The sequence below is a fragment of the Apium graveolens genome, chromosome 2 (genome assembly GCF_009905375.1).
Source record: "Apium graveolens cultivar Ventura chromosome 2, ASM990537v1, whole genome shotgun sequence".
NCBI lineage: Eukaryota > Viridiplantae > Streptophyta > Magnoliopsida > Apiales > Apiaceae > Apium > Apium graveolens.
Window position 1 is genome coordinate 240,723,716 of NC_133648.1, and position 17,224 is coordinate 240,740,939.

At 35.5% G+C, this 17,224-nt stretch overlaps 1 protein-coding gene across 1 annotated transcript; it reads right to left on the bottom strand.

The window, feature by feature from the left end:
- Positions 1-13,081: 13,081 nt before the first annotated feature.
- On the bottom strand, positions 13,082-16,462 carry LOC141698292 (uncharacterized). Its single transcript, XM_074502967.1, has 3 exons — positions 14,016-16,462; positions 13,801-13,906; positions 13,082-13,717 (listed from the first exon to the last, which is right to left on the bottom strand). Exons 1-3 carry the CDS (start codon positions 16,460-16,462, stop codon positions 13,082-13,084), a joined length of 3,189 nt encoding a protein of 1,062 aa, XP_074359068.1.
- Positions 16,463-17,224: the final 762 nt, after the last annotated feature.

Sequence of the window (17,224 nt, forward strand, 5' to 3'; positions counted from 1 at the left end):
GATATTTCCTGTCAAAGATAAAATTTTGGCTAAGTCAAAATTTATATCTCAACAGATGTTCATTATGCATTGAATTTTATTATTCGTAGAAATATCAATTATTATTCTGGGTACTTTTATCATTATCCGTCGGATTGCACTTAATCTTAGCAGTTAATTTTAAGCATCATCCGTCGAATTTACTTTCAGCCTGTATGTATATTTTAACGGATAATGTTAAAATTTTGACAGTTTTCTTTATTTTTGAAACGGCTATTTTGGGCTAATTTGATTTGTTACTTTATTTACTTTTTAATTTTTGACAGTTTATTTCTGAGTAAGTATAAAAGCTAATTTCATTTCTATTTTTCACTTTTATCATTCTCAAGCAATTTCTCTAACTCTCTTCTTCCTAAAGTAAATACTATCTTTCTGCAACTAACTCCAATCACAGAAATGGCACCTGTAGTCAAAATCATGTCCTCAACTTTGTGGCTCTGGTAATCAAGAAAATTCCAGAATCTGAAGATTATCACAAGATGATGAACTTCATATTGAACTGCAAATTGAGTTATGCCATGCTTGAGTCTCCAACCATCTACTGTGAAGTTGTCGAGGAAATTTAGACTACAACAGTGTTCAACTTTAAGGAAAAAACTATTACCTTCACTCTCAAAGGTAATGAACACTGTGTTTATTGTGATTCTATTGAAAAATGCTTTAAATTACCTAAAAATACCATACTTTCTCCACACACTGACATTGATGTGAGTAACATGCTAGTTCCAATGGGCTATGCTCTTGATGCCACTAAGTTATGTGATGTTAGGAGATTGGGTCTTAGAAAAGAATGGATTTTTCTGTGTGATTCATTCATTAAAGTGTTTTCTGGCAAACTTAGCAATTTTGATGATATATCTTACTCACTTGTTCACATGATTTATATGCTCCTTAGTGATAAGTACTTCAATTTTAGCATTTTTGTTATGTATGAGTTAGGGAGTAAATTAGGGGATATTAAGAAGAGGTCTAAAAATATTTATTATGCTAGATTCTTCATGAAGATAGCTAACTTTGTTTATGAGAATCTCTCAATTGAGAACCCAACAAACAAGTTAGCTTGTTGGGTCCAAGAGAGAAGAGTTATTGTTGATCTAAACAGGACAAATCACCACAAGGATGTTCCCCTTGTGTACATGCCAATCATGGAACAGCCTCAAGTAAGTGAGATAAACATTTTTGTCCCTACTACTTCCCAACCTATTACTTCTTTGCAATCAAATGTGGTTATGGCACCTATGAAAGTGATCAAATAGGTGCCTACCCAAGCCATCAAAATAATAGTTTCTAAATCCAAGTCAAAAAAAGCCCCCTCTAGTTTCTCTCGAAAGAAACTAGTTGTAAAATCCATTAAAAGCCAAGAGGGGAGTGTGAAGGGAAGTGAGACTGGTAAGGGACAGGGTGAAGATCAAAGAAGATCTAAGAATAAGGATGGAGAGGTGAGTGCATCTCAGCCCAGCCACACTACAGTTTTCCAACAAACTGTAGTGCTTAATAAGGATATAAGCTCATTGTTAGTTTCATCCTCCCAAAAAGGATGTGACTATTGAACAAAGCTCTTAGCCAAGAGCACAGGCCAAGAGGGTTAGGGACACAAGCTCACACAAAACTTATGTCAGAAAGAAGAAATAAAAAACCATTGGGGATACACAGGGTGCATACATTGTGCCTACTGCAGTTAAAGACTCAGTTCATGCACCTTCTCAAAGTCAGATTGATGTGGCTCAATAAATAAGGAGTCACAGTCAAAATCTTTAGTTATAGAAGCACCTCACACTCAAAACTCACGCACAAATTCTCTGGATGTGGAAAAGATTCACACATCAATTCCTGATTCTCCATCTTTAACTCTCACTGAGAAGCCAAAATATCAAGCAAGTGGGCATCATCTTTTAGATGATTTGTTGGCTCACTTGTCATTCCTTTCTAATTCTACTGAGAATACTGTGCAAAATCTCAAATCAATCTCCACAGATTCTACAGTAGTCTCTACTCCAAACTCTGTCATTTCTACTATCTCGATGGATATTGTTCATCTGTCTACCAGTGACTGTATCTCGATGGATGTGCTTCACAGTAGTCATCCGTTGAAACTTTCAACTACTATTTCGACGGATGTTTCTCATCCATTGAATATCACTGCACCACTCCAAATTTCAACTACAGTTACAAGTGCAGATGATCTGGTAGTTGTACAGTCACTCTTAGGATTGAGGGGAAGGGAGTGAACAGAGTGAGAGGCTGAGTTGCTCTCAAGAAAAAAGAGAGGAAATGAGTGAAAATTTGCAAGCTATTTCTTCCAGCTTGGCAAAAGTGAGTGAGTATAGTCCCACCTTATTAGGTGAAGGTGAGGGTGTGAGGGTGGGAAGCCAAGGGGAGCCCTTGATGCAAGAAAATAGAGAAAATAAGAGAAAAGTAGGTACTGAAGAATGGGAAGAGCCCATTGTTAGTGAGTTAAGGGATGTCAATGAGACTGAAAAGAAACAACTATTTCAGCAAGATTATGAAGCTGTCTTAGACTCTTATTTCTTATGAAGCTGAGGCATTTACTCACCCTGTTCCAGCTTATCAAGTCTTGGCTGAACAGGACAATGAGGCTGCTGAGAGAATTCTAAACTTGGTGCACATAACTGCTTCTATGTAAAAGGACAAGGATGCAATCACTGCCATGCCCACCACAGCAGGTGATGATTTTGATTATCCAACTGGTGGTTCTGAGGATATGTTTGGGGATGAAGATGATGATGAAGGAGATTTCATGCACATAGGGGGAGAAGCAGGCCTCGGCTCAAGTACAAACACTCCATCTTAGATGTTTAGCAAAGAATGTGATGTGCACCATTTCAAATCTACTCTCTTCAATCTAATTCATTAGACTCAGACTGTTATTGAAGCCACTACAGATGCCAACACCAAGAATCTTCTCCAAGCTCACCTTGAATCTCTCCAACTACACAAAATCCAATCTCTCAAGCAAAATCAAAATATGTCTGAGATCAAGATAGAGATTGGATAGGTCAAAAAGGAGAGATTAGAGTCTATGCTTCCTGCCTTAACAATGTTAGATATCAACAGGAAACTCAGGAAAAACTCTGATCTTAGCACCAAGGTGGATTCTTTGGATACCAGGCTAAGGACTCTTGAAACTTCTATTACTCAAATCCACCTCCATTAAGCTCAACAAACACTGCTTCTTCAAAAACTGGTGGCTGCACAAACCTCAACCTTTACTCAACTTGATGCTAACAAAAAGGGGGAGAAAGACTCTATCATTTCAATTAGAAAGGGAGAGTCAGTCAGTGAGGAGGAGAAAGTGCACAACATACAAGTCATCAAGGTGATTGTTCCACCAATTACTCTCTCTAAGCCACCAGCCCTTGATAGTATTGATTTAATCAATATAGCAGCAGCTGAATTAGAGCTGAATGAAAAATGGAAGAAGCTTGATGAAAACATCAAGAAGAAGTTTGGTCCATTTAAGAAGCAAGACAAAGTTTTCTCTCATTTCTCTCAATTGAGACCCATTTCAGCAAATGACATGAGCTTAGGGAACATGGAAAGAGGTCAATCCTCATCTATTAAATCTCCAAAGACCAATGTGATTTTAAACCCAAGAGAAATTATCCAAAGAATTCAGAAAAAAAATCCATTGGACCTAATATATGAAACCCCTAAGCCAGATGAGAAGAAGCTGCATGGGAGGTCTATAGCTTTCTTCAAAGATCCTAGAGACTCGGTCTCAAAGAAGAGAATAGCCAAAATCTACAGGAATGAGAGAATGATATGTGTGGTGGTTGGACATCCACAGTTTGCAGATGCTAAGAAAGAAGAAAAGGTGAGGCTCAAACAACAAAAAAAGTAAGCTGCTTTAGATGTCAAGAACCTAGCTAAGAAGCCTGCAACCACAGAAGTTGCTTTGCCTACTGTGACAATTGAGAATCTGATTGAAGAAAAGCAAGAAAAACCAAAGCAGACTAGGAAAATTAGATACATACTCAAACCCAGGAGAATGTTGGATTTTGATGAAGATAAGGAAGAATACATGCCAACCCAATCTACTACTTCAAGTCAAACAGCCATGCCCACAATGGAACAAGCTGGATTCAAGGTTTATCCTAACAAGAATTTCCATGGTGAAACCATAATTCCCAAGGATGAACCTATAGATTGGGATATCCTACCACTTCCTGATCTATTGATTACAATTCAAACCAAGCCAAGAAGGACAAAGAAAATAATAATCAAGAAGGTCAAGCCTGTCAAACTTCAATCCAAATCACTGACCACACCCAAACCAACCGTCAACACGGGAGATCAACTCTTCATCTGGAATATATAGATGAAGTTAGAGCCATTGATGCTTACAGACATCTTCAGGTACAAGGGTGGAAGAGAGATGACTTGGCTCCTTCAGAGAATTCTCAATGAAGGCTATTCTACTCTGATGACTATCTTCTCCTCAATCAAGAAGAACTTTGGGTTCAACATAGTTGCCAAGAAAATGGTACTAAACAAGATTGAGGAGATAAGGAATAGCTGGAGAGGAACAAATGCACTCCCAAGAGTATTAACAATTCCTTTTAATGAATATAGGGTGCATTTGAGGCCATAATGGATAATGGAGTTCAAAGATGAAAAATGCATCAAAAGACTCTTCAGATTGGAAGATTAGCTAAAGATTTCAAGCAATGAAACTCTTATGGAGATGCAAGAAAAGCTGGATCAGACAAATGGAGATAAATCTGAGTTCTACAGGAAACTCCAATATCAAATTGAAGAAAACAATGTGAAGTTGGGAAAGAAGTTCAGACAGTCAAGGAAATAAGCTAAATTTTCTCAGTCTAGAGGAGCACCTTGAAAATGGCCTGTAAAATTCTCTACAAACCTTCCGCTGTATGTTTGTCAAATAAATTACAGTACTTGTTAATTTTATCTACTATATTTCAGTCTGTACTCATAGGGTGTTTTGTTATCATCAAGTTTCTCTTAATTTATGGCTACAATTCTAGTAGCCAGAAATTGGGGGAGATTGTTAAGAATATGTTATGAACTTGATGATAAGTTAAACAAAACACTTAGTAGATATCATTTAGTAAATTTGTAGCTTTCAACGGATGATTACTTCAACATCCGTTGAAAGAGTAGCTTATGTAATAATAAGTTAAGTAGCACATTCCTGCATATTATAATGTCTTAGTGAACTAGATGTTGTAGAATGTTTAAGTCATGTTGACTACTAGATTGATATGCAAGATAGGTTGATTAATTGTAAATATAAGATGCCTTGTAATCTTCTATAGATGAAATGGAGTTAACTGCCATGAAGACAGTCTCAACGGATGTTTTACTAGGCTTCAATGGATGATCAACCAAAGTTTCAATGGATGATCAACCAAAGTTTCAACGGATGATCAACCAAAGTTTCAACGGAAGATCAACCATAGTCTCAATGGATGATCCAATGAAGTTTTTAACGAATGATCAAATTCAAAAGAGCAGTTGATAGTGACTTGACAGTCACATGCGTTGAGTGTATAGAAATAGAATGTGGCAGCCTAATTACAGGTTTTAGAGAACACAGAAGCATTTCCATTTCCATGCTAAATTGAAGATATTCAAATATGCTGGATTGAGAAATAAAGAAGCATGAGATTAGACTAGAAACATTTTGTCTTATTTGTTTGTCTCTTTATCATGTAACTTGGCGATATATAAACCGAGTATCGCAAGTAGAAAATAATCTAAGTGAGTAAGAAATTACCAGAGAAATAAAAAAACCAATATCTATAAAGAATTTCTCTGTTCTTGTGAGTTCAACTTGTAAGATGTGTCTAAAATCAAGACTGGGATTGGATAGGTCAAGAAAGACATCACTGAGAGATTAGAGTCCATGCTACCTGCCCCAACACTGTTGGATGTCACTAGACAGCTAAGGAAAAATTCTGATCTAGGCACCAAAGTGAACTCCTTGGACACCAGGCTCAGGACCCTGGAAACCTCAATTACTCAAATCCATCTACACCAAGCTCAACAAACTCTTCTACTTTAGAACTAGTGGCAGCACAAACCTCAACCTCCACTGAACTTGATGCTAACAAAAAGGGGGAGAAAGACTTTATCATTCTAGATAGCCAGGGGGAGTGAACAAGTGAGGGGGAGAAAGTGCTCAATATTCAAGTAAGTAAAGTGATCGTTCCAACAGTTACTTTTACAAAGCCACTAGCCTTGGATAACATCGATCTGATCAAGATAGTAGCTGCTAAGTTGGAATTAAATGAAAAATTTTAAAAGCTTGATGTTGCAGCAATTGAGCAAGAGCTGGATGCAAAATGGAAGAATCTTGATAAAAATATCAAGAAGAAATTTGGTCCAATTGGGAAGCAAGACAAGGTATTTTCTTACTTCTCTCAATTGAGATAAATTTCAGTTAATGAAATGAGCCTGGGGAACATGGAACAGGGTCAAACCTCATCAATCAAGTCTCCAAAGGCCAACGTGATTTTTCAGCCAAAAATAAATTATCCAAAGAGCTCAGACAAAAATCCATTGGACCTATCCTATGAAACTCCTAGGCCAGATGAAAAGAAGCTGCTTGCAAGGTCTCTTGCCTTATCCAAAGATCCCAGAGACACAGTATCAAAGAACAGAATTGCTAAGATCTACAGAATTGGTAAAATAATATGTGTAGTGGCTGGACATCCACAGTTTGCAGAGGCTAAGAAAGAATAAAAGGTGAGGCTTAAACAATAACAAAAGCAAGCTGCTTTAGAAGCCAAGAACCTAGCCAAGATGCCTGCAACCACAGAAGTTACATTTCCTGCTGTGACAACTGAAGATCTGAATGAAGGAAAGAAAGAAGAACCAAAGCAGACTAAGAGGAAGTTTAGATACAAAATCCATGCAAAGAGGAAGATAGATTTCAATAAAGATAAGGAAGACTACATGCCAACCCAATCTAGAACTTCAAGATAACCAACCATACCTACTGTGAAGGAGGCTGAATTCAAGGTTGATCCTAACATCACCTTTCATGGTGAACCTGTTATTCCCAAGGACGAACCTATAGATTGGGACAACTTGTCTCTTCCTGATCTAAACATTCCAATCCTTACCAAACCAAGATTGACAAAGAAAAGAGTAGTCAAAATAGTCAAGCCTGCTAAACTTCAATCCAACTCTTTGGCCAAACCCAAGCATACTGTTAACAAGGGAGATCACTCTATATATGTGACATCAAAAAATTTTCAGACATAAATCTCTATCTGGATGAGCTAGAAGAAGTTAGGGCTATTGATTCCTACAAGCACCTTCCAGAGAGACTAGTCTTCAGGTACAAGGGTGGTAAAAAGATTGCATGATCACTTCATAGAATTCTTAATGAAGGTTATTCCACTTTGGTGACCATCTTCTATGCAATTAAGAAAAACTTTGGATTTAATATAGTTGCCAAGAAAATGGTCCTAAACAAGATTGAGGAGATAAGGAATAGCTGGAGAGGATCAAATGCACTTCCAAGAGTATTGAAAATCCCTTTTACTGGAGACAGGGTGCATTTGAGGCCATACTGGATCATGAAGTTCAAGGATGAAAAATACAGCAGAAGATTCTTCAAATTGGAAGATCAGCTAAAGATTGCGAGCAATGAATCTCTCAAGGAGATGGAAGAAAAGCTGGATCAGACAAATGAGGATGAATCAGAATTTTTTAGACAACTTCAATATCAGATTGAAGAGAATGATGTGAAGCTGGGAAAGAAGTCAAGGCAATCAAGGAAATGATCTAAATTTGCTCAGTCTAAAGAAGTACCTTGAAAATGATCTGTAAGACACTCTATAAATCCTTCTTTGTGAGAATTTTAAATAAACTATAGAACTTGTAAATTTTAATCTACTTTATTTCATTCTGTATTCATAGAGTGTTTTGTTATCATCAAGTTTCTCTTAATTTATGGCTATAATTCCAGTAGACATAAATTGGGGGAGATTGTTAGGAATATATTGTGTACTTGATGATAACTTGAACAAAACACTTAGTAGATTTTATTTAAGTGAAATTGTAGCTCCCAACGGATGATCAATTCAACATCCGTTGAAAGAGTAGCTTATGTAACAATAAGATTAGTAGCACATTTCTGCATACTTAAATAACTTAGTGAACTAGATGTTGTAGAATATTTAAGTTATGTTGACTACTAGATTGATATGCAAGATTGATTGGTCAATTGTAAATATTAGATACCTTTTAATCTTGTATAAATGAAATGGAGTCAAATGCCAAGAAGACAGTCTCAACGGATGATTCACAAAGTTTCAACGGATGATCAACTTAAGTCTCGACGGATGATTAATTTGAGTTTCAATGGATGATCAATCTGAGTTTCAACGGATGATCAAATTCAAAAAGAGCAGTGATAGTGACTTGAAAGTCACATGCGTTGGTTGTATACAAATGGAATGTGGCAGCCTAATTCAGGTTTTAGAGAACAAGGAAGCATTTCCATTTCCATGCTAAATTGAAGATATTCAAAGATGCTGGAAAGAGAAGTGAAGAAGCATGAAGTTAGACTAGAAATACTTTGTCTTATTTGTTTGTCTTCTTATCTTGTAACTTGGTAATATATAAACCAAGTGTATCAAGTTGAATAGTATCCAAGTTAGCAAGCAAATTATAAGAGAAATAGATAAGGCAAAATTTGTAAAGAATTTCTCTGGATTTTGTAGATTCAACCTGTATGCATCTGTGTACAATTCTGTAACACAAAGTTCTCTACTAAATATATATCTCTCTAGTGGAAAAGTTCAATCCACCAGAAAGTTTTGAAGTACTTGTATTTAAATACTTTGTGTTTTGATTTCTATACTTCTTTTATTCCGCACCATTGCAAAATCAAACACAGCTATATATATATATATTTATTCAAGAACTGTTCTTAAAAATTGAAAAGAAGCCAAAATTACATTCAACCCCCCTTTTGTAATTTTTGTTTAGATTGTTTGGGAATAACATACTTATTTATGTTAACTATATTTTGGACATTTCATTAATGCATGTTGTTCACATATCATGATTCCATGTTGATTCTTGTTAGTTTGCCCTTCAAACTTCACAAACATGTATTATGATCTTAAATTTTTATGACATAATGTGACATAAATATTTGTTTCCAATACGCATCAATTTCACCTTATATTCACAAGTAGTTATTATACTATTATGGATACATCATACGATCACAAATTCTTGTCATTACGTCATAACTATTAAATGTTGTCATTTTAATCAGTCGATACCTAATGGCCGGACGTAAATTAGTTTATGCGTTATGAATCAAAGTAATTTCTGATTAAACATATTTCGTGTCCAAATGTTATTTTAACTCTTATTTTTGTTATCTTTGTTATGTCATAGCAAAATGTACTTATTTTACGATCAATGAATGATACTTTTATCATGAGTATATGCCTTCGAAAATAGTTTATGTTTATAACAAATTCATCATGATGTCTCTATACATAAATAGTGCATGCAAAATGTCGAGTAGTTAAATAAATTAATATGAGAAAGTATGAGGCTGATTTATGCGAGGTCACCGAAAAGTGACAACCCACGAGCGTACGCAAAATCAAAACTATAGGATTACCTTCATAATGACTATGAACACAAAACACATGAATGTATAATATTAAGGAGGGAAATATAAGTAATCATCAAGAAAGGCTACTTGATAAAGAACATGTAAAGACATAAGGATGAGTATGACAAGAGGGAGACGACACCTCTTAAACGACTACCTTCACCTTCACGCTAAAAGAAGTATTCAACTACAATAAATAAAAATCTTCATGTTCACTTGGCCATGCAATCTAGGCTAAAGAGTGCATATAAACCATTTCGATGACTTGTTGTGTTGATGAAGACATGAACTCTAGGAACACGGTTGATCATGTCGAACATTTGATTGAAGCTCTTGAGTTGACATCTCCAACATCATTCAAAGACGTCCAAATATTGACATGTTGACGAACTTCTTGGAATAAATTTATTTTAATGTCATTAGATAAGTGCGAACTGTTCCACAACATACTACAACATAATAAAAAAATTCATCGAATGGAGCAACATGAAGAAGCCTTCACACAATTAAAGGTATAATTGACAACTATGATCTCACAAGCCCTGATGATTTTGTGGCTCATTTTAATCCAAATCTTTTGACGCAACTGAATGGAAAAGTAAAGTAGTACATGACGGCTGCAAATGTCAGTTAACATGATTGAGACTTGTCTTAAAATCACCACAAGGGGACACCAAAGAATACTCTATATGTCGTGACTTTAAGGAGAAGAACAACAGGAACATGTAGGACACTTTCAAAATCAGCTTGCGAACCGCAAGAAACCAGAAAGTTGACAACATGCAGTCGCGATCCTTCACTAAATATGAATCATTTCAACAAATTTGAAGAATAAAAGATGGGAATAATCTAGCTTAATTAAAATTTTAATTTTCTACAAGTTGAATTTCATGTATTCGATATACGACAAGTTCCAAGAGAGTCCTAACATACAATTTGATGCCTAATCTGGAATAGGGGAAATATTTAGACGTCTCAAAATGTTCAACATTTCCATCATAGACGTCTCTAAACCAACCGTTGAGAGAGATGACACCTTAGAAGAAATAAGAAAAGTTACAACATATGATAACTTGAATACAACAATTCAAAGATTACTTAATATGAATTCCAACCTATCAACAAAGATGAAACAAGTGTGCTAAGAATATAATCAACTACGGAATTACTACAAAGATGTTTGAAAATAAAACAAGCTTAGTATTATGACCCTTGGACAGAAGATGGCGGTAGTAAAGTAGAACCCGTCCAGGACTTGGACACAATTGACAAATGTTGAGACATGGTAAAAGTACGAGAGGCCTCGTACCTACAAGTGTCAAAAACTGACAACAATAACTTATGAATTAGAAGATTTCAACAAGATTACCTTATCATAAGAAATGTATTCCTAGATACAGTCAACAGAAGTTTCAAAAAAATCACAGCCACACCGGACCATACATCATTGACAACATAACTAGACGAGGAACTTACTTTCTTATAAAAATGGATGGGAAACAAATTCTGGGAAAATAAAATGTGATCCAGATGAAGGAGTATCATGGTTAACGTCCTTCTGAGTATCTTTTCAATAACTCTAATATGGTACATTTCTCTCTAAACTACTTTCATCTTTTTTTTATTTCAACCAGTATGCAACATGTTTGTATTTTGCGAATACTATTTGATGTCCTCTTTACAAGTAAATATAGATTTTCATGACTTATGTGAAAGTATGCTTGATTATGTGTTTTTGTTATAATAAATGTCTGATAAGCTTATCTGCAACACCTTTATACTCATGCTAGATTTATTGTTTCTCCTTTACATGTGGCATTTAGTTAATTCATATGCATTGTATATTATTATAATATGTCCAATACTCTATGCACACAATGAATATGATGCACATGACTACACCCTATACAGTATACGAAGGTCATCATATCTTCACTCCTATTATAAAGGATTGATCATCTTACTACGATATATCAACAGGGGCAAACTCTTACCTACGTACAATAGAACGAGGGACATAGTTTCCTGATTTTGAACATAAAAACTACAAATAATAGGTGAGTTTTAAGAGGGAAAGGCCTCTTAGCCACTTTGCGAGTGCATGCACCAACATATTTTAACAAAGAATACAACTGACATATCAACTCGTGACACGTGTTGTAATACATAACGAGAAACACAAAAAATAAGACACATCATAATAATTATTCAATCGACATAAGTGGGCAGACAAGACTCATTATGACAATTTTTTCACTATCTTGAGATGATAACATGATTATATAATTATTAAATCGAATACACTGACAAAATACCCATTGGAGGAGAATGTATTTTCTCTTGGTAAACCACGTTTGTATGTAATCTGAAGATCATGCACTTTGCAATTGTCTTACGTCCATAAGGACTTTAAATCATACTATAATACTACATCTGGTAAACTTGTTAAATAGTATAACGAAGTTATGACTTGACAAATGAACAAGAACAAGACATGATAAACTAATGCGGAAAAAGAATGGATGCAATTGAGAATTAAGCTAGCTATGGTTCATGGAATGACATTGACCTCTTCAAGATAACACTACACCAGAAACTGAATCAGACAACACCTATTACACAATGGTGGCCAATAAAACTGTTGTCTCAAAAAATCAGACAACGATTAATTGGTAGTTGACCAAAAAGCCTTGTATCATTCTGTTTCACACAATGGTGATTCAACTTATTCGAAATTGTTGTCTAAATGGTGCCCCTGTGCTCCAATGAGACAATGGTTGTATTTATCCTTATTGTGTGACATCTATTGGCACAAGTGTTGTTTAGGTCACAATAAACCGGTGTGCTTTCTATGGTTTTACACAATGGGTTTTAAGGACTGTTGTGCAACTTAGACAACGGTTTTCCGGTACCAATGTGTTATTTATTTGAGACAATAGTGCAGAAAAACCAATGTTAGAAACAAAGCATAACAGACAATAGTTTATCACCCCTGTTGAGTAAAAGAGTTTCAGATAATGGTGTCTTACTCGTTGTCTAAATCACCTGCATTAGAAAATATGTTACAACAACTTTTATGAAAAACCGTTGTCTAATTTTCAGAGGGTTTTAAAAAAATTGCCTAAAACATAAATCTTTAGACAAAAAGCAAACCAAATGCTTTAAGAACATTGTCAAATAAATGCTTCCAACAAGTTGTCAAACCAGATGTACAAAAAACTTCTCAACCTAACTGAAAGGTACAAATTACATATAACAATTCTTGGATAAAAATCAAACCAAATCCTTCAGGAACAATGCCAAAACAAATCTTACAATAAACTATCCAACCAAATTTGATTTAGTACAAATTATAAGCAAAGGGGATAACATAGGCACCTATAGGCAACATCTGATCAGTTGATATAATTATGGAAGTTGAATCATCTCTTCTTCCTCCCGCATGTAACTTCTATTTTCTTCCTCGACTTCATCAACAGTTGGGAACATGGTGACATCTACCTCATTTTCAAGTTCAATTTCTACGGATCCCTCATTTTCATCGTCACTTTGATCATCGAACTTGTTTGGTAATTTTAATACAACTGACCAGAATTTTTCAAGAGGGTCGTCAATGTAACAAACTTGCTTGACATGTTTACCTAACACAAAAGGGTCGTTCAGAAAACCTAACTTGTGTAAATTAACAACTGTGTTTCCTAAATCATCTATCTTAACCCCTTTGTTCATATCTACCCAATTGCACCGAAAGATAGGGACTCGAAAATGGTTATAGTCCAACTCCCAAATACTTGTGATTACTCCATAAAATGTATGTGAAATATGCTCAATGTTCTTATCCTTATCCTGCACGAGCATTGTATCAGCATGAACACAAACACCGCTGCATTGAACTTGTCGCGTATCATCACGATCTTTTGTGCTGTAGGTAACACCATTGACTTTGTAGCCACTGAATGTCGGGGCATACTTGTTAGGCCCTTCTGCAAGCCACATTACCTCCTTAGATACCATACTTTTCACATCAAGCAATTCTGACGAAATCTGTCCAAAAAATAAAATACTAAAGCAATTAGACATTTACTTGATTTCTTTAAATTAGAAAAAAATTATTGTCTAGCTATTACCTTCTTTTGAAACCAATTAGAGAATGTTTCATTTTGCTTGTTCTTAAGCCATTCTTCATCATTTTCATGTAATGGATATCTTGCCACCAAGAAGGCCATATGTTCACTGTGAGTAAATCAATTTCAGCTTTTGTTGAAAAAAATCATAAAATCATGGAACAAAAAACAGATGTATTTATTACTGAAAAATCAAAAATCTAAATAAAGAAACTTACTTGAAATATGGGGTCAATTCATTACTGTTTTGAAGAAGACACAGATGTGCTTGGTGCAAATCCTTGATGCTCGGCTTTATCATTGTTGCACCAGATAAGGGTCTGTATTTCTCCTTGTTCTTATCCCTTCCCGGTAACCCAACTGTTGGTTCTTCAAAATTAACTAAACACTCAACCGCCTCTTCTGCAATATAAGCCTCAGCGATGCAACCTTCCGGATGAGCCCTGTTTCGAACATATCCCTTGAACGTCTTCATATATCTCTCGAAAGGATACATCCAACGTAGGAAGATAGGACCACAAAGCTCAACTTCTCTTACAAGATAAACTGAGAGATGGATCATTACATCAAACAAGGAAGGGGGGAAGTGCTTTTCTAGCTGGCATAAGGTCTCCACCAATTGAGACTGCTTTTTTTCTAATTTATCGACCTCAATGACTTTACTACAAATTGCCTTGAAAAAAAGGCAAAACCTGATAATAGTGCACCTGACCTGTTTTTGAAGTACTGACCGAAGTGCGATGGGGAGCAAGTGATGCAACATTGTGTGACAGTCGTGAGATTTCATTCCAACAAGTCGCAGAGTGTCCATTGATACTATACCCTTAAGGTTCGAACAAAAACCATCAGGTAACTTCATGCCAATCAAGGACGAGCAGACAATCTTTTTTTCTTTATACAATAAGTTCCAAGATGCCATCGGTAACTTCTCTTTTTTTCCAGAATTTTTTGGTCTCAGCTCCATTCTTATTCCCATTTCAGCCATATCAATACGAACAGATTCTCTATCTTTTGTCTTCCCGGGAATATTTAGCAATGTACCGGTTAAAGCCTCGCATATATTTTTTTCTATATGCATCACATCGAGGGTATGGCGAACTGGCAAAAACTTCCAGTACTCAAGCTGAAAAAATATAGACATCTTTTTCCAAATTGGTCGAGGTTCCCCTTTTTTCCACCGAGGTTGGTTTTGTGTCTTACCATAAACATGGTCCGCTAGTGGTAGTACCCTTTCTAACACCTCCTCTCCAGTTAAAGGAATAGGTTCTGATAACTTCTCCATGGTGTTATCAAAGGCTGATTTTTGCCTTCGATATGGATGATTTCTGGGCAGCCATCTACGATGTCTCATAACCACCGTCTTTTTGTAAGTAGCCAACCTGGTAGCTTTTGTTTTATCAACACAAACTACACAAGCATTATATCCTTTAATGATGTTACCCGATAAGTTTCCTAAGGCTGGATAATCACTAATTGTCCATAATAAAATTCCTCTTAGTATGAAAGACTCTTTCTTAAATGCATCATAAACTTGTTTCCCATGCCACAATTTCTGCAAATCTTCTATAAGTGGTTGAAGGTATACATCAATATCATTTCCAGGCTGATTTGGTCTGGATATCAATAGACTTAGCATAATGTACTTTCTCTTCATACAAAGCCAAGGTGGGAGGTTGTAAATTGAAAGCAACACAGGCCATGTTGAGTGATCACTTCCTGGTCCATGGAAAGGATTAAATCCATCGGAGGATAAAGCTAACCGAAGGTTCCTAGCCTCTGCAGCAAACTCAGGCCACCTTTGATCGACATCCTTCCATGTCTTTGAGTCAGCCGGATGTCTAATTTTACCATCATTTTGTCGCTCGGTTTTATGCCAAGTCATGTCCTTCGCAATCTGAGCTGTATTGAACAAATTTCTCAATCTTGGTATCAATGGAAAGTACCATAGAACCTTAGCAGGGATCCCTTCCAATTCTTCTCCTTTCTTGTTTAACTTCCATCTAGATGCCCCACATATTCGGCAAATCGTCTCATCTTCGTCCCTCTCACCGCGGTATAAGAGACAATCATTCGGACACACATGTATTTTTTCATAATCCATGCCTAAAGTACATAAAGTTTTCTTGGCTTCACCAAAAGATGAAGGCATACTGTTGCCTTCCGGAAGCATTGATGCAAGCAAAAGAAGGACATCGGAAAAGCATTTATCAGAAATACCATGTTTTGCTTTTAAATTATACAACTTGACTAAAGCTCTCATTTTTATAAAACTCTCGCATCCAGGATAAAGTGGTTCATTTTCACCTTGAACATGATTCATAAAATCAGAAGAATCTAACGAAATATCCTCATCATCGACAATATCCTGCCCCATTCTCATGTTTGTAGGATCAACGGATGATTCCTGTTCAGAAACTACATGACTCTGTACATAATTTGACTCTCCATGCCATATCCAACACGTATAGGTTTGATCAATACCATATTGATAAAGATGATCCTTAACAGTCTGAGCATTCCAAGATTTACTATGAGCGCATCTTAAGCATGGACAACTAATTTTATTTTGTTTAAACCCATTCAGAAATGCAAAATTTAACAATTCATCCACTTCAAGTTTAAATTCTTGTGTTCTTCTATCTGCTTTCAACCAAGATCTATCCATTTTTACTCAACCAAGTTTAAACCCATTCTTTTGCTCAAATTCCACAAACATATATATTCCATAAAACTCGATATAGACCCTTATTAAAATTCTCCAAATAGATATGAACCCTAATTTCAAGTTCTCCAAATCGATATAAACACCAAATCCCCAAATTGATATGAATTCAGCAGAAACTTACCTGAGTTCAGCAAAGTGAAGTTCCCCTGGATTACTTCAGACATCAAAGAACTGAGACAAATATATGGTTAAGAAATGGTGTATGAAGGAGACAGTAAAAGAGGCATAATAAAACATAGATACTTCAGACAGACAATGATCACGTATAATAATGCTAGTCAAACTACTTTATTTCTAGTCAAAATTATTTACACTTTCCCCCTCTTTCACCAGTGTTCCCACTTATATTTTTTTTGAAAAAAATAGAAATTTTCTTAAAGTAAAAGAATTTCATTTCTTGGTTTATTTAAAACTCAGGACAATCGTTTCAACAATATTGCATTGTAAAAAAATGTAAACACAATGGTTTGTAGCATAGTTTATTTAAAATCTTGGACAACGGTTTCAACAATTTATCATTGTAGTAACACCTACAAACAAGTGTTTTTTCAATAAACCATTGTCGTATTATATCAACTTTTTCGACAAACACAAGGACTATAAATGATTTTGTAGGCTTCGAAGACATGCAACAAGAGGAACAATTGACATGTTAAAACTTACATTATTAAATATATATTTAAATATCACTAATTGTTTATG

Bases quoted from the DNA above. Each gene is read 5' to 3' on its own strand.
- LOC141698292 (XM_074502967.1), bottom strand. From the start codon at position 16,462: ATGGATAGATCTTGGTTGAAAGCAGATAGAAGAACACAAGAATTTAAA. The intron at 13,907-14,015 runs GTAAGTTTCTTT...ATTTACTCACAG, and splicing joins GAATTGACCCCATATTTCAA to TGAACATATGGCCTTCTTGG. The intron at 13,718-13,800 runs GTAATAGCTAGA...TTTTTTGGACAG, and splicing joins CTAATTGGTTTCAAAAGAAG to ATTTCGTCAGAATTGCTTGA.